The 24,293-nt window shown below is 41.3% G+C and overlaps 1 protein-coding gene across 2 annotated transcripts in view; it reads right to left on the bottom strand.

The window, feature by feature from the left end:
* top3b (DNA topoisomerase III beta) overlaps positions 1 to 24,293 on the bottom strand; it is a 49,158-nt gene that overhangs the window by 9,235 nt on the left and 15,630 nt on the right. Inside the window, exons 12-15 of one of the 2 annotated variants that reach the window (XM_037097946.1) lie at positions 21,172 to 21,345; positions 19,160 to 19,288; positions 16,612 to 16,761; positions 15,554 to 15,654 (exon numbers count right to left, since the gene is read on the bottom strand). In XM_037097946.1, the coding sequence (XP_036953841.1) occupies positions 15,554 to 15,654; positions 16,612 to 16,761; positions 19,160 to 19,288; positions 21,172 to 21,345 (554 nt within the window). The remainder of the gene's footprint in view (positions 1 to 15,553; positions 15,655 to 16,611; positions 16,762 to 19,159; positions 19,289 to 21,171; positions 21,346 to 24,293) is intronic. The other variant, XM_037097947.1, reaches the window with a different exon arrangement.

Here is a 24,293-nt window from a genome sequence, read left to right as displayed (position 1 = left end):
GGAGATAATGTGGCGTTGCTGTGTAAACAGGGCTAGTAGTTATGCAGAGTGACTGCAGAGAGGGTTGCCTCTCCATAAAAAACTTGTTGGAACAAGTTGGTTTCAGCAAGCCGGTGTTTGCCACAAGACAGCTTGTGGAGGGTGCAGCCTGCCTTTTGGAAATACGGCCTGTCCACTGTCTCTCACTCAGGGACACTCTGGCAGTGAATACCAGCTCCGTGGGAGCAGTATATAACAGGATATGCAGCATTCGCCTGGTGGACTAGTGGCTGGTCCTCAAGAGATACTTTGAAAGGCTAGGAGATTAGGCAGAAGTCAGTTTGGGTTTTCTCCTCCTTTGCAAGTTTTCAATTACGCGTAGGGATGTTTCAAGATCTTCTCTGCTGATGTGGAGCTGGTTTGATTTAGTGTAGCTGTTGATTGCTTCTTCAGAGGGTGTTGAGGTTGGGAATGATGCACCTTTGGAACATAGAAGAGATTGCCAAGTGCTCTTTAAGATAAGCATCTGGGAAGAGATTTGAGGGTGATGTTTAAGACAGATTTGGGTTCTGTTGTTTTAGTCAAGATTTTTTTTTACTCAACACATCTCTTGGCCACACATAGCTTTTGACTGTCTTGTGTTAGTGGACAGGCCAGAATACTTTGATTATATCCGATTGCTGGATGGAGGTTCTCAATGAAAAGATCTTTGAAATTAATTTCTTCTTACATTGTCAGTTAATTTCTTGGACCAAAGCAGCCTTGCAAGTGATGTTAGTACTCGTTGGGAGACTCTTGTATTTGTTGTTCGACTGCCAAAGCAACTGTCAAACCCATTTGTAGTTCAAGGTCTAAAAACTCCAGCATTAGGGCTCATCAGAGTAGTTGATGGTTAGCTCAGATATAGTCAGTCTGACATTTCATGAATTTGCTGGCTGACTAGCTTGAAGTCACTTTGATCAGATAGATTTAATCATCTATCATAGCATGCGTAAACTTTCACAAAAGTAGTCAATGTCTGTTAGATAGATGTGAATATCATGATCTTCGGTTGGGCTTGAGTCAAATCACACAATATTGGGGCAATTTTGTCAAGGGCTCTGTCAGATATCCCTCAAATTTCGTCAGTAAAGCCATAACATCCTAATGTTACTCTCCTCCAAAATTTGTGACTTCATCAAGTCATCATGGCATTGCCATGGTAAAACACTATTGTCCAAGAAACGCAAAGTTGTTGTTTAGGGGCTAGCGATGCCCGAAAACCTTCAAAACTTGGCACACATGTCAATGTGTGGGGTTCAGCATCTTGTCAGAGGTAACATCAACATGTAGACTGCATGGGCAGCAATGAGTGCAAGGGTATTTCAGGGTCAAAATGCATACCAAGTATGAAAAATGCATACATGTTGGCAGGTCTGTACTGACCATCCAATTAGTGGGCCTGCTCTGCCTCCTGAGCTACAGCTGTACCACCACTTTAACAAACTCCTCCAGGGGGAGTCTTCCAAACTTGGTTGGTCTGTATAATACAATACAATACAATACATGGCAACCTATCAAAACTTTGTGCATAAACTGAACGGCATGGAGGTAGAAGGAGCCAATTTTCGTAGTTTTGCTTAGAAACATGTAGTTGTTGTAACTTCAGTGACAATTGTCAAATCTTCTTAAAACTTAATCCATAACATGCCAATCCTAACTTTGCCGTGCACCAACATATGATCAATTCAGAATTCAGAATAAGAAAAATCAATAAATGTCTATATCACTGCAAGTCTTCAAATAGTACCACAATGGACATGGACTTTCTCTAGACTGTATGGAGTGTTTTGAATTTTGTTCAGATTGTCCATATGGTATTTCCACAGAGCTATTAAAAATCTAGCTGTGATTCCTATTGGCACAACATTTTCTATTTTAATTCATTTTTAAAATACATTTCTCCAAAACGACTGAAAATGTCCAGTGGAAATAAGGGGTTTACACTGCAATTCCACCAGATACTGCCTGCTGCATTACGGCTCCGCCACGCCAGCAGAGCTGAGAGGTTTCACTCTAGTCTATGTGTTAACTTCCACCAGGTCCGCTGTGCTACATATCTGCTCCGTCCCAGCTCCGGCAGTCCGGAGCCCTCTGGAACAGATACACAGGACTTCAAGCAGATGCCGGCGCATGACGTGGCAATTACGCTGAATTTAGCATCGAGCAGCCAGAAAGTCATGCACCAAAACAAAAATATAACATCCTGTTACTTTTCAAAGTAAAACACTCTGTGTTGACGCCAGCACACAAATCTCAAAAAAGAGACAAATACAAGCACTTAGTGTAGTTGTTTTTATAACACATACCTATAACTGCAGTTGCCAGTGGTTATGTGATCATCACATGAACTCCTTGGTCTTGTGACGCGAGCTGTTGACAGTACTGCACCGTGGCAGACTCAAAACGCAACCGGTGGGGGACGGCAGAGCAAAACCAGATCGGAGCCATAACGAAGCGAACACGTATCTGGTGGAATCTCGGGGTTATTTTCTCCCTGATAAACCTAGTAGTGTGCCAGATTCAAATCTTAACTCAGAGGATGAAGTGAAGAATGGCTTTGAGAATTTGACTGGTTAAGTTCTCAGAGAGATGAATTCCATAACCTGCAAATTTTGCAGTTGATACTCACAACATATGGGGAACATGAAATTTGCAGGTAATGCTGACACTACACAGTTTAAACATGATGCATTGGTCAAACACAGGGCTAATCTAAGGCATAAAATATGCTGTAACCTGTACTCCAATGAAAGTGGAACTCCACTGCCGCATTTGCATTTAGAAGGCATGAATCGTTTGTGGGGAACTTTCGGTTTGGTGATCATGTGAGAGCAACATAGTCTCTGTCCCCTGTAACACAACTCTGCAGAAACCCATATTTTTCTTATGCCCTCAATGACCCAAGTAAGAACTGACGCTTCACAAACTAAGCATAACACCGTCTCACCAGGAAAATGTCAAAAGAAAAGAAACTGTCAAAGAAGAGTGAGAGTGAAGCTCCAAGTGCCTGCGCTAACACATGCTTAACAAGCATCGCAGGCCTGCTGGAAAAACACAGAGCTAGCATAGCGACAGATCTTAAAACTCCTTTGCTGCCCTGGAGTCAAGACTGGAAAAAATGCAGACCACGGTGTTTGATGACGGACAACGTGTCATTTCTCTGGAAACCAGTGCAAAGTCAGATGACCAGCGTATCCGTACTCCGGAGGCTAGGTTGGTGGCCTTAGCCAATAAAAACAACAAACTAGTGAAGACGTCGGACCTCAAAAGTTGGAGCTGCAGGAATAATATGCGAATCACTGGCCTCTCAGAATCAATCGAGGGGCCAGCATCCGCTATGTTTTTCCTCGAAGCTGTTAGTTGAACTACTCAGGGAGGAGATCTTCAGTCCAACAGAGCTCACAGGATGCTAGCTGCCAAGCCATGGCCTGTGATTATCCGCCTGCACCGCTCTCAGATTAAGGACTTAATCATATGAGAGGCCCTCAAAAAAAGAGGGAAACTACAATATCAAGGAGCCCCCGTCCAGATCTTTGAAGACTATGCTCAGGAAGTGGCTGAAGAACGTGTAAAATACCGTACAGTGATGGCAGATCTACACAACCTTTCTCTCAGGCCCGCACTACTTTTCTTGGCTTGCCTTCAGGTAACACTCAGCGGAGGAACAAAGAAGACATTCTCCTCTCCAGAAGAGCCCACAGCTTTCACTTCAAGTTACAAACAGAGTCCGAGGCCTGACTAACCTAGCCGGCTAAGCTAGGCATACACAACACCAAGGAAGCGCCGGTAAGACCTAAAGTCCCCATTAGGTATAATTTTTTGGGGAGAAAGACGGTCGCTATCGGACGGGGTGGGGGGGATGCTCCTCACCGTCAGGCGGGGGATGGACGGATGCTCCCTCATCACCCTCACCCTCTACAAAGCAGCTAACATTGCAAATGAATATAGTGGCGCTGAGCTAGCAGTGTAGCAGCACAGCGCCACCGTTCCATCGTCTGGGAGAACCATGTATACTGTCAAAGGTTCAAAGGGTTGTGTAAAGCATATTATGACTCTTGTTGAGTTATGGGTTCTGAGATGACTTCTTGAGGTGAGATGCATCAGAAAGGGAAGTATGAGCAAGTTAGTTCAGTAGTTGATGACATTGCCGAGGGACTGGGGGATATGGCAGGGGACAAGGGCAGGAGACAAGGGGTGTAGGGAATGGGCTGGTAAAGAGACCTCTTTTTTGTTTTTTGTGTTTGTTTTGTATTGACAAGTCGCACTGTTTTGTGTTTTGTTAAGTCTTTGATATCAGAATTGACCCGATACCTTTTCTACTATTCACTGTAACATGACTGGCTCATTAGATGGCGGTACCACCGGTGGCCAAATGGTAAGGTTCACTTCTTTAAACACGGGGGGCTTGAATGCTGCGTAAAACAAACAAAGATTATGACTTATATCAAAAATCTGACTTCCAATGTGATACTTCTTCAGGAGACACACCTGCTAAAGGTCTGAACATGGAAAGTTGAGCCTACAATGGATAGGACAAACCTTTCACTCTCAATTTAATTGTAAAACAAGAGCTACAGCATCAATCTACTCATCTAATTGGGATGATTGCAGCGTCTTCATTTCAGTATTTTCTCTAATTCCCAATCTGGACTCCCATACTTTGATTCTTGGTGGGGATTTGAATTGTGTCATTGATCTAGTTCTTGACAGATCGAGCTCCCGAATTATCCTGCCCTCAAAGATGTCACAGACTCTGTCCACCTTCATGGACCAGTTTGGCTATATGGATCCCTGAAGATTTTCGAACCCATCTTCTCGTCAATATTCCTTTTTCTCACACGCCCATTGATCTTTTTCTCATATTGATTACTTCCTAGTGGATAAAAAGCTTATCACCTCACTTATTTCTGTACAATATTTACCCATAACAGTTTCAGATCACTCAGCCATAGTGCTAGATCTTCATTTTGACCTAAAGCCCAAACATATTTGGTTCTGGCGTCTTGACCCTCTCACTTAGAGAAGAAAAATTCTATTTTTAATTATATTTCTGACTCCATCACAGTCTTTTGTAACACCAACAAAAATAAAGAGACCTCCGCATCATTGCTATGGGATATCCTGAAGGCTTTTCTTAGAGGCAAGATATTTTCATATGCATCCTATGCTAATAACGCAGAATGTGTAAGTCAGAATTTGGAAAATTAATTGCAGATTTGGACAGGTCGCTAGCAGTAACAAATACTCTGGACTTGTATAAAGAGAGACTTAGACAGAACTTAACTTACTCTTTTCAACAGAAGGTGAGCGACTACTTCGCCATTCTCAAGGGTCGCTATATGAACACGGTGACAAGGCCGAGTGCCTCCTCGTTCACCAGCTAAAAGCCAGACAAGCATCCAAACAAATTATCCAGATTAGAGATGAATCAAGCACAATTGTGACCGACCCAATTAAAATAAATACCTCATTCAATTTATTTTATCGTCAGTTGTATGAATCTGAATCCCCTGGCGATGAAAACCAAATGGACACCTTCTTTCAAAAAATAGACTTACCAAGAGTTTCACACAATGACAATCAGACGCTGGATGCTCCTTTAACACTCCCTGAGATAAAGGAGGCAATAAGCTCAATGAATAGTGGCAAATCCCTGACAGGTACCCCATTGAATTTTATAAGCAACATCGGGTCTCATTGTACGCTGATGACCTACTCCTGTATGACCTACTCTCCTTCATGCAGGAAAAGGAAAATGTGACTCTGGATGTATCGTTCACTGCATTTGTGATTCAATAAAAATATATGTAAACATTAAAAAAAAAAAAAGAATCTGTGTGGACCGATAATGAGGTCGAACTGCTGCTGCGACTCACACTCGACTACAAGGGGAGTAAGTTGCAAGAAAGGCTCAATATCTTCTGCAGCACGAACACAAGCATGTAGTACGTGATTGTTGTTGCTGTTGTTATGAGATGTCACGGGGTTAAGAGCTCGAAGGGGTGGGGCAATGGCGTCATCGAAAAGCAAAAGTGTGCAGATTCGCTGTCCACACGAAAATGCAAGGGCAGCGTTTTACATTTTTTCCACCCTGAGACCAGATTTTAAAAAAGTGTGTTTACAGGCTCTGCATTTACAGGATCAATGTGGACAATCGGCCAAAATGATGCAAAACATGCATTTCTACAAAAAAGCATTTCCATGCAGATGGCCCATTAAGGCAGGAACGAACCAGCCCAACCGCTGGATGTCTGAAACGTTTGGGGAGACTCTGGTGAGGTCGGGAACAAATATGTTTGGTGTGTTCAGCTGCGTTGGAGCTTTCGGAGCTGCACGGGCGTCGTCTGCTACGATTCAACATGCGAAGTCTGAGGAGGTTGGCTGTCAGCCATCTGAACCATTGGAGTCTCTGACTGGCGGTGTGCTAGCAGCGTGTGGGAGGGGCAGAATACTGTGTGTGCTTTGTTTTTGTATGCACTCTGTTCCATCATTTCTTGTTTTCATGTTTTGGAGCACTGGCACGAGACTACCTGTTATGTCCGTTCAGGGCAAATTAATCTGTGTTGGTTTGGTAATGCCTTGCTGCATGTTTAGTATGCAGATGTTTTTGTCTGAAATAGTTACGTTTCATTTTGATCAAAAGTAAAGAGAGTTGCAGCATAAACCTCTCATCCAGCATCTTTTTTATACACTAGCGCCACCCGCTTATTGCATCTCGGGTAAGCGCAGAACATGCATGCTGCTGCGGAGCTGGCAGCACGTGGAAGCGGTGTGTTCAATGAAAATTTCCTGCCGAACGGGTCAGACAAGAAGCAACAGAGTGGTTGGATAACGGCAGTTGGCTGTTTGAGTCTGCGCGGTGTGTTGGTTTTAGTCTGGAGCCCTGCTCTCTGCCTTCAGTTGATGTCCACTACCTGGGGGAGGAGTCTTGACACCTCTCCACCCCACCACCCTCCTCTACTACTGTCCTGTCATTTCAAGTCTTCCAGCCAGTCAGAAGCTGATAATTATCCCACTGTTATTCTGCCTAGCAGTTTCAGTGCACCTGAGCATCCATGAACTGAATCGCATACGCAATTTCAAGGCTACAGGTGCTTGAAATTGGCAGTCTGAGGAAATGTATACCTGATGTGGGTCTAAGCTACAGGCACAGGCCTACTGACAAAAAGTGACAAAACAAACAGCATAGTTTTGGTGTCAAGGTGTCACAGGAAGAGAAAGGAAACAGGAAGTGGTATTTAACTCTCTTATGCATGTTTGAATCACCACCAAATGTTCAATTGTTGTTGAGAGTATAGGTCTGAACACAGCCATAAGCAAATATTTCGTAATAGTCATGACGCCACCTACTGGCAACAGGAAATCACATGCTTCATACATTGATGTATTTCACCTCCCCCATTGAACAGATCCACTAACTATTTTCTTTTTAATGTGCTCCGCCGAAACTCCCCGTGGGCTGCTGTAATTCGCCCCCCCCCCCACATTGACTTTCCACAGAGAAACAACCTCAATAACATGGCAGTAAGCCAAGAGTTTGTTCCTGAAAAGGCACCGTCTTGTTAGTAGCTTGGATTTTGTGGTGCCGGACCTCAAACAAACCATGGTCCGCTGAAAAGTTTGTTCAACGGCTGTTGCAACTAAAGACAGCAGACGACCAATTTATTTCAGCATCTCAAACAGACGCATGCATCACAGTGGGACACTTGTTGTTCACTACGAGACATACAAGACTGCAGCAGTCCACAAACACCCGCTATAAAGCAGCCAACATCAGCAGAATGATTTAATAATTGTGTCCCGTATGAGAAGAAACGGGCTCAGTGGACAGCTTATACGGATGCAGTCACGTTGCATATTACTGAAGATATTGTGCCTGTATATACAGTGGAAGAGCAGGAAGTTCATCCACATGCTGAAAATGTTCAACCCCAGGCTTGTGCTACAAAGCCGCAATGAGGCCAGACAGGCTCGTCTTCCTTGCCAGAATGTGTAATATAGACAGCAAGCACACACCTCATGTCCTGTACATCTACCAACATGTCATGTTTACTATGCAATGCAATGCAAACTGATCTGTTTTTATTAGGGGCGGAACATCAAAAAAATCTGCTCCATTCGGTACGCTTGTCATGGTTCGGGGCGCGCGTGTACTGTTTGGTTCATAGGCACGCACAACTTCTTTTTCTCATTTACTAACGAGGCCAAGCGTATACACTTCAGAGCAGCAGGTGGCGGTACTGAGCTGGATGCCAACTGCCAGTAACAAGAAGAAGACGCGGAGCGGTGTAGCAGATAGTAACAGAGTATCTTTGGGTCAGCTGTGGAGACGTTTGTGGGCGTGGCGAGTGGAAAAGAGTTGGAGCTAGAAGATGCACCAGCAGCAAGATATGGGTCTGCTGTATGGGACCACTTTGCATTTAGAGTGACCTACGATGACAGCGGTATGAAAGTTGTTGACAAAAGTGTGACAGTGTGCAAGCATTGTGCAACACGTGTTGTTTATGCCAACAGTAACGCAACTAACATGTCAGCTCATCTGCGAGAACATCATCCCAGTGAGACAACTGGCAGCGCAAGGAGGAAAGAGAGAGAGTAGACAGGACAACTTCTGCTCCCCACAGCTTTTAAACAGCCTTACAGTGACAAGCCAGATGGGGCAACATGCATAACAAAAGGTATGGGGTAAGTGGGGTAAGAGATGCAGCCTTTTGCCGTGGTGGAGGGTGCGGGCTTTTTTTGTATGATTAAAACACTCAAGCCACAATATACAAGGTAATTCCCACACTTTATGAAGAGACCCGGGGAGATGTTAAAGAGCTGTCTGACATAGCCTATGTAGTGCTTACTAGTGACAGATGGACCTCCAGGGCTACTTAAAGTTTCCTGACTGTAACTGCCTATTACATTACATTAGTGACAGTGAATAACTATTTGTTCTTAGCATTTGTTAAAGATAAATTTCTTTGCCAACTAAATGAAAAGCATGTTGAAACTAGCAATATCACCTGTCTTGCAGAGCCACAATCTACCTACTTTTAACCCAAGACTGTCACAATGATGTATCAAATGTCAGACTGCCTCATTCTTTCAGTTACAACCTGACAATACAAGACATATTTGATTTTCTTAACGATCAGCGTATAACGAACCGAACTGAAAACCGTGACCACCAAACCGTGATATGAACCGAACCTTGGATTTTGTGAATCGTTCCACCCCTAGTTTTTATAATAGCAAGCAATCTGACATAAATGCAATGCTTTTAATAATTTATTTGTCATCTGATGTTTGTTTTTGGGAAGGAAAAAAAAAGGATTAAAATAGTAAATCAAGTTTGGTGTGAAGAAATCGGAGATTCAATGTTAAGACCATATCGCCCAGCCCTAGTCCAAGTAAACCCAATTAACCCAAACCTCAAATTTGGTCAGTAAAGCTTCAAAACCTATTAATGTTTCCCACCAAAAACTGATTTGTCACACGATGTTGCCATAGCAACTTATGATTTGCCATAAGGAGTAAGTTGTTACGAAAGGGACTGATAAAATTTGAAAATTGGCATACATGTTAATGGTTGCAAAATTAGATGGTTGCTATGTTTCAGGGGAAAAGATAGCATCCCCGGCAAAATTTCAACAAGGTAGACTTAAGCCTACTTTTCATTGAGATGTGCGAAATGTGGTAAACTGATGGAATATCTCCAGACCTGGTCAGCCTACAGACAAGACCATACAAATCAGAAGTTATTAAAAACTTGCTTTTTTGCATACAGCTTAGGAATTTGTATGTATAAACTTGACTCTTCACTGAAGGATGTGGCAATGGCAACACTGCAATTATCGATAATTTGCAAATAAACCTGAAGAAAGCTGATCCAATATTTACACGTTTGGTAATGGCCTGCATACATTTGTGAGGGATTATTCAGTTAGAGTCATAATGCCCCCTAGTGGCAGCAGAAAATGTAACATAGTAACATTGAGATCCTTCCTAAAGTTGGATGACCACATCAACCTCAAACATGCAGAGAAAACACTGAGGGCCTGGCCTAGCCTTTACACGTGAAACACAAAATTGCTGTAACTCCACTGTGCATGGTAGAATCTGCATCAAGCTTCACATGTTTGATGAGAGTCCCATGAACACACTACTATGGAAATATCTGCTTACAATTATAGTGCCTCGCAGTGGCGACAGAATATTACATTGCCAGAGGCATCATACTGCCTTTGCTAGCTTGCCTTCTTCACATAGTACATCCTGGTGCCATCTCTTCCCCAAGTAAGTGACACACACAGAGCCAGCTGTCCACATAATGTAAATAAAACGTAGTTCATCAGACCAGGCCACCTTGTTCCAGTGCTCCGTGGTGCAGTTCTGATGCTCTGGTGCCCATTGTAGCTTGTAGCTTTCAGCAGTGTACAGCATGCAGCTATGTGGCCCCATAGGCAGCAATATGCTGTTCTGTTCTGCTGTTTTTCAGCAATTTGCGTTACCGCAGCTCCTCTGTGGGATCGGACAACACGGGCTAGGCCTTTCTCCCTACTCGCATCAATGACCCGAGGGTGTCCATGACCACGTTGGCAGTTCACCCGTTGTCCTTCCATTGGTAGGCATCAACCACTGCAGACTGCTCTGACCCAACCGTCCAGCAATCACAATTTTTTTTAACCTTATGAGCACTGTGTGATTAAACATGACCTCTTATATAGGCTTTAAGGGCCTACCAAATGTTGCCATGTGAAGAAGAATTTGAAATGGCATCAAGAAATGTTTTAATATTAGTGGTCATATATGAAATAAATTCAGGGTCTTTTAACATATAATTTTTAAATCTCTACCTGCGTGGTGAGGGCTGTGGAGTATCAATCATCCAGGAGAGTTTAATACGATTTTGATCCGAGAAGGTAGCTGCTAGATAGGAGCATTCAATCACCGTGAACATCGTGTCTTGTGGCATCAAGAACATGTCATTTCTAGAATGAGTATTGTGTGTTGATGAATAGAAAGAATAATCCCTCTGATTTGGTTGAAGTTTTCGCCACACATCTATTATGCCTAAGTCTTTCATACCTTGGTTTAGTACTGTTGCTGCCTTTGATAATGAAGTTGTTTTGGGTGATGATCGATCCAAAAGGGGGTTTACGACCAAATTAAAGTCTCCACCCACAACACATTGGCCCTCAATTGTAGCCAGTTTCATTATCAGATTGTTAAAGAATAACGGGTCATCGTAATTAGGCCCGTATATATTCACCAAAGATATCTTATCCTTTTCAAGTGAATTTAATTTAAAGTTCAGGTGTTTATCAATGAGCAGGGTGACACCACTTGCTTGAGGAATAGGAGGAGCAGAAAACATTACCCACCCAATCCCTCCGCAATTTTAAATGTTCATTGTCAGTGAGGTTGCTCTCTTGGATAAAGGCAATATCTACATTCTGCCTCTTTAGGTATGACAGCATTTTCTTCCTCTTAATTGGTGAGTTGACCCCTCTAATATTCCAAGATGTAAACTGACTCATGGTATAAGTTCTTCATATAGATGTCTTAGTAGGATAAGTATCATGGCATTTGGATCTGAAGATGTCTGATTATGTTCCTGCATTGAGTTTGTTGGTGGTGAAACAGTGAACATGGGTGTAATGATAAGACTCAACCTGGACTGAAGAGTAGTCTGCACATGAGTGTAAGGAGAAGCTTGAGTTTTAGTGAGAGACCATACATAACCCCAAAACATTAAAGTAAAAACCTGCCTAGTAAAACCCCCGTAACAAAACCACATTAGGTAGGTAACTCTCTTAAACTACAGTGGTGGCTCCAAACAACTGCTGTAATTAAAACTAGCCACTCATAACCGTTTACATGTGACATAGTTTAAGATTTTGTTATAAATAATACAGGAATATGTAAAGGGTAAAGAGGTTGGTTAAATAATATATGATCCCATTCTATCACTGGGGAGTAAAATATAACACCATGCACATGAAACCAATCTGAATTTACAGCAATAGTTGATTAATGAACTACTGTCCAACAATCAGATGCAGGTTTGTCATCAGTCATGGTCCCGGTTATCATAAACATTTGAACAAAAATAGGTTACTACGTCACAGTTTAATCAGTCACTTTTTCCTCCTCTCAAATTAATGGTGGGAACTCGTCTCTCCTACGCTGCAGGTCTGCGCTGTAGTCTGGATAAAACAATATCTTTTTATTCTCATGTGTCATCTCTCCTTTGCTTCTGGCAAGCCAGAGGACTTTCTCTTTATCTCTGAAGTTCAGGAAGTTGGCGATGAGGGGCCGCAGTCTGTCTGACTAATTGCCGATGCTATGTGCTCTTTCCAGGGTGATGGGTGAGGTGAAGTTATCCATGCCCAGTATTTGTGGTATAAACTTTTCCAAAAATCCCACGGAATCACGACCTTCTGCCTGTTCCGTCACATTTAGGATCCTGATGTTAGACCCCCAGCTTTGAGGTGCATTATCAGTTTCTCCATTTTGTCAACACGGTCACTTGTATCTTAAATATTGTTTTCGTTTGCACTCACTCACTCACATCTCCATCGCCTCGACCTGCTCCGACAGCGTAGAGATTGAGGATTCAATTTTCGTTAATGTTGTTTGTATGACGGCAGTTTTTTTGTCAATATGTTTTGTGAGGTCCTCTTTAGTTTCTTGAATACCATCGAGAAGTTTGTTGAAGGATGTTTCTTTTTCCCCGTCCGCGTGTTTGAGTTGTAGTTTTCTTTCCCTTTTTATGTTGAAAATTGTAGCTTGCCACAAAAAGGTATTCTTAATGGCTTCATCTCTTGCATACAATCCAAAGTTATGAGAGGTTGAATCAGGCAGATGGCAAGGCAGATGTTAGCGCCAACCATCGAGAGCTCACGAATACACATCTGCACTCCTCCGATGCCTCCGGAAGTCCCCCCAAACACAACAACTTTGAGGAGAAAATGTTCACTTCCAGCCTAATATATCCCACCTACTGACAGGTGCCATTGTAAGTAGTTATAATGTTATAAGTAATCAGTGTACTTTAAAAGGCCAGAGGTCTTCACCGACATGTGGAAGGCATCAGCATACCCATGCCTCAGAGGCATTATGAGTTATCATGTGTAGAGATAGTGGCTGAAAATTTTGATGTCTACTAGATGTTAAAAGAATTACATCAATTACCCAATGAATGGTGCTAGAAGTGACTGGGATTGCATACTTTCACCAGCCATGTCTGAAGAAAAATGTAGTATTACTAAAAGACATCCCAGGAGTTACTGTACATGTGCTGGATTCCTAATACAAACTTCCATGACAAAGTTCTTTGAAACTCTAAAAAGGTCAAAAAAATAAATCGGCTGCTGCGATCGCCGATCCGGCATTATTTACAGACAGGCGTCCACAGGCAGCTCCGTGTTGCTGGAGACGCTGCAGTGCACGTGCAGACCATGCATAGCCCCTCCCCCACTAGGAGAGTGCTGGAAGCCTGCTCTTCAACAGAACAGTAAGTTTTAAACTTTCAAAGCATCTTTTAACTGTTTAACCTAGCTGAAATATTGCAAACATATTATACACTTTTAAAGTGGAAACACGAATACCAAATGCATGCTCTCTATGTGTTTTGCTTGAAATTATAGCTAAGCAAGTTTGTGGGTTCAAATGGTGAATCGGAATGCTGAATGCCTCGTCTAACATTAACGTTAACATTTATCATGTACCAGACAAGTGCACCGTGATGGCCTTACTAGTGTTTAGAGCCGTTTGCACACGTTAGCATTAGTAATCCAGTTCAATGGTGGTTACGTTTTTCAGTTAGTGTCAGCTACCAAACTGAAGTTTGTGTGTGTGTGTGTGTGTGTGTGTGTGTGTGTGTGTGTGTCTATGTATGTGTGTGTGTGTGTGCATGTGTCTCACTCAGTGGGACACAAGCGCATCACAGCAATATATGAGAGTGCTGCACCGACTGAAGGAGAGCTTTTAAAACTTTGAGAAACAGTTTCATACTTGGTTGAATATTTATTCCTGTTAACGTTGATGCAATTTAGAACAGAAACTTGAACAGTTTGTTGCTTAATGCGCATCTGACATCACGTTATTTTCCTCTGCTAATTTATGCTCTGGGGTTGCCATTCTGGCAGATTCTTTTACATTTTCGTTTAGACCTACTAGTGTGTTGTCTTTGCATATTAGGTGGCATAGTAGCCTAAGACATGCTCATTTTATTTCATGCAGAAAAATTGGAACCATGGCAGGCTTAAATTACAAATCAAGCACGTTATTTCAATGACTTCTTATTTATTGTTTTATTAATTTATTTAAATGTGTTGACAAAAGACATTTTGTGATGACCTGATTGTATCTGTCTTCTGTCAGCAAGCAATGCATCATCAAGTCTGTTTTTTAGATGTGGAAGCCTTTTACCCTTGCACAATCAACCATATGCACCCATCCATATGATGCACACATAATGTGGGTGATATGAATGTAAGATGATTTGCACAAGATTGACACTGATCTGTGTTTTTCTTTATGCTTTTTAAAGAAATGGCAGAGCAGAAAACCAATCCAGTGTGGCAGCATTTCACAGAGCCTACTCCTGGAAAGGATATTGTTTACTTGTTCTTGTTCTACCTCACCTGTTTTTAATATTTGTTAAATATTGTTTTCTTGTTCTACCTCACCTTTTTTACTTTAAATAAATGTCAATTTTTTTTAAATTGAGACTCTTAACATTTGTTATCATCATTGTGTAATTTTTATGATGTAAATTGAGGGAGCAAAAGTAGTATCGGCTCCAAATATCTGCTCAACAAAATCGTCAGTCTGGATTGGTCATCAGCTAAAGCTGATGAAAAAAAAATCGGCATCAGCATCGGCCCATATCAGTCGATCTCCAATCTTGAGTGCATATGACGTAATCAAAATATGAGAGTCCCTCAGCCTACGTTGCACTCAGGGGGCTTTATACAAGGTCCTTGTGGTTTTCACCTGAGCACGGTGCTTAACCGTCATATGCAGCCTAATATGCATGAACCATTGATCTACAGCCTCATGATTTATTCATGATCACTGACATCAGATGGAAATTAAAATGAAGGGATCAGTCCACTTTGGCATTTCCAACTTTGAAGGCCACAGCTCAACAGCCAGACATCACATGATCCAGAAAGGAAGACAAATGGAACTTTCGTGATTTAAAATAAAAACTTTTTTCTTTGATTTTTGATTTGATGACAGATGCTACAGGCAGTCATATTTGTGGGGAGAATAGGACATACTTGGAATTCCAAGAACCCTGGGAACCCACTACTGAGGTTATTATCCTGTATTTTCCCTAACACAAATAACAGAAGACCTGAGCCACAGAACGTCTCATAGAGGCATATCTACTGAGGGATCCACACTTTGTGCGAATGTGTATTGTTCACCTTTGACACACTACCCTTTTTATAAATGTACAATAATCTTGATGACTACATCTGCAACCATGCTTTCTTCAAATTCTAATAGTAGTTTAGACTATTCTGCTGACCTGTATGTACTTCATGAATCGGTGGCACTTGCCACAGCGGGACAGGGGCTTCCCAGTGGCAGCAATGGGTGAAAAGGAGACCTCCATCAACTCATCCATGCCTGTAAAACACAACAGACAGAGCTGTGGGCTGGCGTGGGAAAAAACTATAAGATATGTCAGACTGATATTTCCTTAAAACCTTTAACCCTTTACAAACAACTCACTCAATATATTACTTGTCATCTGTCAAATCCCCTGCGTTGCTTGAAATTGAAAAAGAGATGATTGATTGCTATCCAGCAGAAGCCTTTGTATAAAAAAAGGATAAAAAAGTAAGCTCAGTTTACATCCTCTCAAAAGTCAGTCTTTTCAAAATTATGTTTTAGTTAAGTATGATGTCAATCACTCCGACTTAAGCAGTTTTACTTTCACTGTCTTGTGGTCTGGCCTAAAATATATTGCTTAAATTCATCAATTTTCTGTGACTCAAGTAGAAATAAAAACACTAAACTTAATGGTCTTACTTAAATTAATTAATTAAACTTAAAGAAGTTTGCATACCTATGCTGGGATTGTCCATACATTATTAATTACAACATTTTGTTTTTAAAAAAAACTAAAGAAATCAGTGAAGAATGTTTTAAAACTTACGGTGATGTTATCAAATTGTTCCTTGTTTTATTTTACAGAGATCCGAGGTATTCAGTATTCTACATTTAATGTAAGACAAACAACCTGAAATGATTGGCCCGGAGAGGCTGAAACCATCAAATGATTGCTGTTATTTCCAGATGAATTACTTGGTTATTAGAATGGTTTTAGATTAATTCCTTTTTAGTCGATTTGTAGTGTGACAATTTCAAGTCATGAATTAGTCATATTTATAGTCTCTGTATTGAACACATTGAGCAATTCTAATGATTGCATGAAGATTTCATTTAGGGTTGAATCTGTGTTATGAATTTTAAAAAGTCAAAAGCCATTGTCCTAAAGATTTACCCACGATGCCACCATTTTGCAGACAACCCTTTAAAGGAGTTCATGAAGTTGTTCTCCTGGGGCTCCAGAGAACTTACTGGGGATGGAATCCACGAAGTAGTGAAACTTCCTCTTAAAAATATCCAGCGTGTGCTGCAGGACCTGCTGAAAGTTGGCTTTACCCAGTGCGATGAGGTTCAGCTGCTTCTCAACAGCGCTGCGTATGGTGGGCAAGACCAGCTCTGCATCTGCAGTATACACACAGACAAACATCTAATCAGTAGTGTTTTAAAGATATAATACGTAAGAATTCTGCAAAACTACAACCCACTGGAGCATTGTGAAATATTTTGTTGAATTGTGTACTTACATAATCCCAACGTTTTCCAACAACTTTCAAACCCAGAGAAATCCACAAGTTAACTAAAGGTCATGGTGTGTCATGTGTCATTTGGATTTTCATTGCCTGAGTCACATCAGATAGATTTCCATCAGCAATGGTTGTTTAGCAATGGTGGTCCATCACTGGCCAAGCAAGTTTGACTGTAGGATCATTTTTCATTAGTCGTACACTAACTTTAGCGAGCAACACCACACGTGCATGTTTGAAATTCTGGTCAACTCTCAATAAATTCAGCACTCACCAGCAACTCAAATTCTTTTATCTCCTTTTCCCCTCAACTCTCTTTATTGTGTCCAAGACAGAAAGTACATTTATCTTCCATGTCCAGTCAGCAGTCAACATTATCACACATACACACCAGAAAATGAAGGTCACCTCTGCAGTCAATGCTGCTCAGGTTGATAAACAAGAGTGAAGATAAATCCCTTATTTAATCCTAAAAGTTAAAAAGTAAACTCTGTGCTCTCCTCCCATGGGTAAACAGCTCCAGATCAGAGCAGAATCCAGTGTTTCTGCAAGTGTTTATTCCTCAGGTCTAGCTTTGTCCACGACATGCTAAATGGCTCTGAGCAGCTAAGCAGCGGCTCCTCCAAACAAAACAATCATAAAGTCTTGGTTTAGTTTTGATAAAGAGTCAATTAAAGGCAGAAATTACAAGGTGTGCATTTAATGGCATTCTACAATAGCCACTTTTAATGAATTTGTCTATACTGTCTGGTTCAATGTCCTGAAAGGTTTTTATAACTACCTGTATTTGACATCGTGTGGAAATAGGGATGTAATGTTCACCGGTGTCACGGCAAACCATGGTCAAATTCCCAATGGTGAAGGTTACCGTTTAAGTTTTAATTACCACGGTAACTGCTGCGGTCGAGAAACCACGGTGTGGAAAACTCACAAGATACTTTATCCAAGTCTCACTATGCAGGCGCAGCGTGCAACATGCGCTTGTTATGTAGTGAAGAAGACATGGCGGAGGGAGGACGTGACAGAAGCGGCCCTCACAGCATTTTTCCACATTCAAAGAGAACCTAATCTGAAGTCTGGGCGTATTTTTGTTATTATTAGCATGCTCAGGGACAGCTGGTCGAGGATGGCAGCCCTATCTGTAGGAGCTGCAAGAAGAAAGTTGTTGTGAGGAGCGGCAACACATCCAATTTACGTGACCATCACCCTCAACTGTTCAGCGAATGCAAGGTAGCTAACCTTAAACTCCTTCTCTCTGTCTAATTTGCTGTTGTCACTAATGTAAACTGACCAGATAGCGGTATAACGTTAACAGAACAAAGCTGATCCGTGATTTGACACGTTATTTGAACCGCTTATTAATTGTAGATTTCACATTATTAGTTGACCTAATAATTCTCTAGATATTGATGCAGAGCGGCAGTGAGCAGGTCTGAGTTAGTGAATGCAAACTGACTGAGCTGACTGTCATCTCAGCTCCGCTCACCAGAGCAGCTCACCTGTGGCTCAACAGCCATCTGATGGTCAGATGGACCGAGTCCATTGACAACAGATGAGCAAGCAGACAGAGAGACGGACAGCCAATATATATCCAGCCAGTAATATCAGAAATATATTATATGTGTGGATTATTTATAGAATAGACTATATATAAAGAATAATATAAAATGGTGAATATAACAAGTGTCTAGATAGAAATAAGAGCCAAAATGGAATATTCATAATTAATTTAACAATATTCCTTTTTGTTTTGCTCTAAAAAATTATCCAACCTGTTTCTAACAAAAGTGATGTGATCTAAATTATGAGTTTTGTGATCTGTTGGTTTCACCCTTAGTATTAAGTAACAATGACAGTAATAATTAATAATGACATTTTCTATTCATTTTTTCCACAGAGAGGGTCTGCTGGCCAATCGAGTGCTGCTGCCACTACACCTCATTCCACCTCTGTAATGCAGACATTAAAGGACACACACAGTTTTGATACATTCTTTTATACTTGTTTAATATTGATTTTGCAGTGTTTTGTTAAGGTTTTGGATTTGGACTATTTTAATATACAATAAATCTATTCAAATATAAATCTTGGTGAAATTATTTCAGTTTATCTATCAATCAGTGTTTTTTCAACATTTTGAAGACATTTTAAAAATACTGAAGTATACCAATAACTGTGATAATTTTGGTCACTAATTCAGTGATTTTCAAGAAACCCGCAATCAATGCACAGCTGCAAATCCCCAAAATAATGTACAATAAAATTTAAAAACTCACCTGTCTTGTAGTAGCCATGTACCAGCACAATACCCAGGTTGGTTGGCTTCAACTTGCGCCCATTTTCTACTGTCACATAGTTCCTCTGGCAGATGTTGTTAATGTGCACAGGGATGCTGGCATCAGTACCTGGCAGACAGAGGACAGAAGAAAACATGTTAAAACCTGTGCATACATTCATATTATTCTTCCTTTGCAGATGAATGCTGCAATACCAGACCTGTATGTAGTCTAGTGCTTAATTGAGAGTATCATTAAGAAGTATTGTATTTATACTGTATTAATTTACATAAACAAAGGCCATAAAAAGGGCTGAATCAGCTGATAGTGTCTCAGCAGACCAATACCATTTTTATCATAAATTAGACCCTTTTTTCATTTCCAGTAGACAAGTCTGGTTTTCATAAATGGACTGGAAAAAATGGTTAGTAAATGACAGAAACCAACATGGGTGCCAGTGATGATTAATAGATAGACCATGCAGAGCAAGACTGAAAGCTGGCATCAAGTCAAGACAGTGTGTGACAGCAATAAATGTGTAAAATCCGAAAACAAATGCAACTATGCTGTGTTACAGAGTACTGGATCAAGGAGACTGTCCTACAGTATGTGTGATAGTATGTGAATTCAGAGTTTTACACTACACACATATTCCTAATTAAGTTTAAAGCTGCACTGATCAATATATTTATATTGAACAATGGATAAATTAATTTGAATTAAGATTATTAATGTGGAATTTAGGGATGTCCCGATCAGGTCCCCCACCCCGACCCCGCGATCCAACCCGAGTCCTTTAATATTTAGTATCTGCCATACCAAGTCCCGATCTGATACTCAGCCTTAACTGTTATTTTCCTGAATAAAACAGCAAAAGAAAAGAAAAGAAAAAAGAACCTGCATTCCTTAACAGTTTTTTTTATGTTGTTGAAACAAAGTAAATACTTGCTCTTCCTTATTCTGCATATGCTATTCCAACATTTACCAACCACCTTCCTTTTGTTAGCAGGTTAGTCTTTGACGCTACATTGTGACAGTAGACCCTTGTGTACAGCCAGCTGAAGTGTGTGAGATGCAGCCCACGCTTGATACCTCCACTTCATCTACTGCTTTTTACATATTCCTTACGTTGTCATGTAAAATGACGTTGACGGTTTGCTTGTCTATATCACATGCGTTCAGCATCTCCTTGATTGCCTGTGGTACATGCTCTGCTGTATGAGACCCACCAAACTAGCGCGCATACCAGCTTGTTGTAACTCGAAAGTGGAAGAAATGTAATGTAATGCCGAGACGGTAGGGCATACCGGGGATTCAAAAACTCCAGGTGACGAAGAAAACCCTGATCCTCTACCACAGAGATAAGCGCGCCCCCCACGAAACAGTAGTACTGCAGATGTTACATGTCGCTGTGGACTACTTTCGCATTCTAATTTAAGTTATTTTCACACTGCAGACATTTCATCCACAGGTTTGCCAGAGTAACGTTACATATGCGTCTGCGTTCTGCCAAAAATTGTGCTTGGACATAAAAAAAGAAAATAAAATCGGGTTTGGGTCCACATTCAAAACTCAACCAGTAGTGTCACTGCAGCAAAGTGATGTCGGACGGTCTGACTCCGTACCACCACATAACGGTGATAAAAAAAATAATGAGAATTAATATACATATATTTATATATCCGATCCCTGATCGGGATGTAATGTCCAATTCCGATCAAGTCTGAAATCACGTGATCGGCCCGATATCCAATCACATAATGGGATCGGGACATCTCCAGTGGAAATACATGATCATTGCAAGGAAGGAGAATGATCATTAACTATACACTTCTACTTCATGTTACTGCCTTTTTTTTACCTCATTGTTTTGGTTTTGTGGCGAAAGAACAATAGTGCTGCTCAGTGTCTGCTCGATACCTAGACAGGCAATGGAATGCTTCCTCTCTTTTAAATATGGTCAATACAAGATATAAACAGCAATTATGTCCAACGTAACATATCAGGTGTACCAATTCCATGTTTCTCCATTAGGGTGATGAGTTCAGCCTCAGTCAGGTAGTCTGGAGGGCTGGTCTGCTTTTCCACCAGCTTGATCTCATCAACTGTGTAAGTGTCTCCACGCTCGCAAGCTGGCATTGCCTCTTCCAGTGGGATGCCCTGCCATGGCATCAGTGCTGTGTAACCTGTGAATAGAATATACACTTAGCAAAGATTGGGTTGCACCAGCTATTCATAAATCACCACTAGGTTACTAAGTACTAGCTAATTCCAAACTACTGATTAATTAAATCAGGGTTCAACAAGAAAACTTAAAGAGAGTTTACACCAGTCAACGTCAACTGGCAGCCCGCGGGCCATATGCAGCCCACCAGAGATTTCCATCCGATCCCCAGAATAATATTGAATTCAAGAATAGCCTAGTGAAGAGGAAAAAGTATGTTTCTATATTTATTTATTTTCAAATCAAATTAAAGAAACGCCTTCTGACAAGTAGCGTGTGCCATAGCCTGCCTTCAATAAAAATGATAAACTCATTGCTCTCATTTAACATAGACCTATTTTATTGTTTCACATGCTCATTTTTCACAAATGTCAAAATCGCCCTTGCTTGTGGTGTTTCAATAACAATCATCAACAAAACAGAGAAGAGCATGGTAATTGCAAGCCTTGCACATCAGCAAATAGTCCTAATGACAAATAACAGCTGGGTAAGATCACCCTGCACACACGCACACCTACACGCTAGCTAGAAGTGCCCAACACTACTAGAAGGGCCATAAGCGGTCATTTGGACCGCTGGATTTAAACCCTGTAATGTCTTATGTGAGTACCTAATTGAGTGATGAATGCATTCATTGTGTCATGATATTTTTTAAAAATGAAATAACACCAAAATGTGCATTTGAACAAGTTTAATTACATTTATCAATATTATATCGCCGCACATAGTAAAATGTAATTATTGCATATTTAAACAAGATTTTAAGAAAGAAACCTCAGAACAAGAAAATTAACAATTAAAAGTAACTTATTTGATTATAAAACCTTTTATTTTAATGCTTGATAATATATAATGAAAATAATAATAATCGAAAAAGCTGGAAACGAGCTGATCTAAAACAAAAACAAAGAGCCGTTTTGATCCCTGGTCACAGTCTGCAGATCCTCCGCTCTCCTCACAGTTACCACACTCGGGCTTGTGGCATTTCAAGTGTCCGGCGTTTCGTTTGGTTAAGTTTGCAGTTCTTTCGGATCAGCTGCTTCCGTGTCTGCTGCTGCAGCGGTGGTTGCTTCCGCTGCTGCCCACCTTGTGCCGCCTGCTGCGATTCCTTTCCCCTCCATGTATTCTGCCCTCAGCTCCTCTGTCAGCTGCTGCAGGACTTTCCTCCGGGCTCTCCTGCTGCTGCTGCTCCTTGAATAAGATGCGGGCACTGAACTCAGCCAGGTCGAGGGTGTTATAGAAGACTAGCACTGGACATCTTCCGTACCGCCTTTCACGGACTCGCCCTCACATCTGGTCGGTTTATGACGGTTTATGAAGAACGGGACCAAACCGCTGGCAAAATCCCGGTCCAGCTCGCGCCACTGCAGGTATAAATCTGCTTGTTTCTTATGGTATGTGGCGGGAGTGGGCTCTGCAGTGATTGGCTCTGGTGCACACGTGGCTATGGTGTGCAGTGATTGGCTCTGGTGCGCTATGGTGGCTATGGTTGACAATGCTAGCGGAATTGGTAAATCATTTATGAAATCATTTATTAACGGTATCATTGTAGTCCAAACGACACACACACACACACACACACACACACACACACACACACACACACACACACACACACACACACACACAGAAACAGACAGCGATTTCTTGCTTTTATAGAGAGATGCCACTTGCCAGGTCATGTAAGGGACTACATAATCTATTATATTTGTCAAAACAAAAATAGGAACTCCACCATGTCTGACTTTACATTTAGTCTGTCCCATTGTCGAAAAGCCGGATTTCCGGATTCATCCAAAGAATCAAACCCCTGAAGAACTGAATAGTGCAGTGCAACATGTTCATTTAGTGCCTTCAATCTCCACATGTCTGATGAAGCAATAATAAGCCTCTTCATTCAATTAACATAGCCCAAGATGAACCAAAATAGTTTCACATATAACTGTTAGTGTTATAACTCCCAATAACCTAATCTACTGATAACTTCTTAAAGTGAAACTCTCACCAAAATGCAACCTGGGCTTTTTTTGTGCATGTATATGAGTCAACCTTCGCGTAAAAGCATATTTATGATGAAAGAGGCACTTTTAACATTTACCATATTTTCGATTGCACGTCAAGCTCATTTTCTCAGTGCAAGGGGCACTTTTACGATAGCATCGCTATTTTTAAAATCAATCAATCAATCAATCAATCTTTATTTTTACGGCGCTTTTCATACAAAAAAAAAAAGTGCAAAGTGCCTTACGGAGATTGAAAATAAACAAAATCAAGAGAAGAAAATTCAAAAGAACCCAACCGTACCACCACCACAGATATGCACAGAGACATAAACAAATACATACACACTCATACACACACTCACACATTTGCACGCAGATACACAGACCCACAGACCCACACACTCACACCCACACATACACTAGCTGCCACTAGAGAGACACGGCTGGGCAACGAGACCTGAGGCGCAGAGGAAGCTACCTTTGAAGGCCAACCACATTGAGAGAGATCTCGGTCCAAGGCTGCAGGGAGCACCGCCACAGAGACCACCCCAACCCGGGCAGACAGGAGGCCCCCGCACCAGGGTGCAGAGCCGTCAAGCCACCCGGGCCGGAACCGTCCATGGGACAGCACTCCCAGCAGCAGACCAGAGACCACTCCCAGTCTGGCAGGCCCCCATAAGAAAACACTGGAGATAAAAAACTAAAACAGGACTAAAACATAAAAGCATAGAAGCTAAAAACACGAGGGACTAAAACATAAAAGCATAAAGGCTAAAAACACGAGAGACTAAAACATAAGAGCATAGAGGCTAAAAACATGAGAGACTAAAATATAAAAGTATAGAGGCTAACAATGTGAGAGATTACAACAGTAAAAAAGGATAAAGGATACAAGTGCTCTGATTAG

The sequence above is a fragment of the Acanthopagrus latus genome, chromosome 5 (assembly GCF_904848185.1).
Source record: "Acanthopagrus latus isolate v.2019 chromosome 5, fAcaLat1.1, whole genome shotgun sequence".
Classification (NCBI taxonomy): Eukaryota; Metazoa; Chordata; class Actinopteri; order Spariformes; family Sparidae; genus Acanthopagrus; species Acanthopagrus latus.
The sequence above is the reverse complement of the archived record's forward strand: the minus strand, read 5'-3'. Positions and strand labels throughout refer to the sequence as shown.